This window comes from Eurypyga helias, unplaced genomic scaffold, assembly GCF_000690775.1.
Source record: "Eurypyga helias isolate BGI_N326 unplaced genomic scaffold, ASM69077v1 scaffold24936, whole genome shotgun sequence".
Classification (NCBI taxonomy): domain Eukaryota; kingdom Metazoa; phylum Chordata; class Aves; order Eurypygiformes; family Eurypygidae; genus Eurypyga; species Eurypyga helias.
This window is the reverse complement of record NW_010258891.1, coordinates 408-1,513: the sequence shown is the minus strand read 5'-3', so window position 1 is coordinate 1,513 and position 1,106 is coordinate 408. Positions and strand designations below refer to the sequence as shown.

The 1,106-nt window shown below is 64.6% G+C and overlaps 1 protein-coding gene across 1 annotated transcript in view; it reads right to left on the bottom strand.

Annotated features, from left to right (window-relative positions):
* ULK3 (unc-51 like kinase 3) overlaps window positions 1–1,106 on the bottom strand; it is a gene marked incomplete at its 5' end in the record, with an annotated part of 3,865 nt that overhangs the window by 2,358 nt on the left and 401 nt on the right. Inside the window, 7 exons of the mRNA XM_010154525.1 lie at window positions 90–144; window positions 241–288; window positions 364–404; window positions 487–565; window positions 688–752; window positions 862–964; window positions 1,075–1,106. Of these exons, the coding sequence (XP_010152827.1) occupies window positions 90–144; window positions 241–288; window positions 364–404; window positions 487–565; window positions 688–752; window positions 862–964; window positions 1,075–1,106 (423 nt within the window). The remainder of the gene's footprint in view (window positions 1–89; window positions 145–240; window positions 289–363; window positions 405–486; window positions 566–687; window positions 753–861; window positions 965–1,074) is intronic.

The following is a 1,106-nucleotide window of genomic DNA, read 5'->3' as shown; positions in this document are numbered from 1 at the left end:
ATGCCCCACAGCAGGGCTGCAGCCACGAGGGGGGACGCTTCCTTGAGCCCCCTCCAACGAGATGAGAGGGGACAGAGATAGGGACTTACTGCTCCGGACAGGCTCCGCCAGCGCCTCCTTGCCCAGGGACTGTGCCTCCCGCATCTACCAGGGGAAAGGAGTGTTTTCCAGCCTCTAAACCCTCCCAAGCATGCTCCAGAGCCCCCAGCCATGCTGCAGAGCTCCCCCAAGCCTCCGCACCTTCAGCTGATCTTTCAGGTATTCAGCTCGGGCCATCAGGGTCTGGATCTGGCAAAGAGAGAGGAAAGTCCCTTCCATGCAATGCCAAGGGTGACAGGCTGCTGTCCCACAGCTGGCACTCACCTCTGCATGGAGCAGCTCCCGTCGCCTCCCCGCAGGCTCCGCTGCAGAGGGATGTGCCGTCAGACCCGCTGTGGGCGCAGGATCCGTCCCTGCCCGCGTGCCCCCGCCACGGCTGCAACTCACCGGCCAGGAGGAGCAGCAGCTCTCCCAGGCTCTGCTGGTAGAGCTCCAGGGTGTCACCGTCGTCTTTGCCTTCCTCTTCCTGCAAAGGGACCCCAGGTGCCGGGCTGCAGTTGGGGGAGACACCGGCTCCCTCCCCACCCAGGGTCTGCTCTCTCCCCGTCCACTCAAGGGGAGAGGGGACCCCCCAAATCCAGGACTCACCTTAGCGATGGCAGCAGAAGCCACTTCCAGTGCAGCGCAGAGCCGAGGCTTGTCCTTGGCCATCTCTGCCGGGGGGGACCCCAGGGAGGCACCCTTCAGCCCGAAACCCCACCAGGTGCCCCCTTCCTGCTCTGCCGATGCCAGGGCAGGGGGTAGATCCCCAAATCCCGCTACCTTTAAGGAGCGCTCTGGCCGGGTTCCCTTGCTGCAGGAGGTTCTTGCTGCTGGAGGTGACCAATGCCTTCAGCTCCTCCGCTCGGGAGATGTACTGTCCCACCTGCCCACGGGTCGGGGGGGTTAGCAGACCCCCGCCACAGGGGACAGAGGATGTGGGGCACCTTGCTGAGCTAAGCTGGGCAGGGAAGGTGGGGGGGATTTTTGGCTCACCTTGGCACGGATGGCTTCTTTCCGGCGAGCGT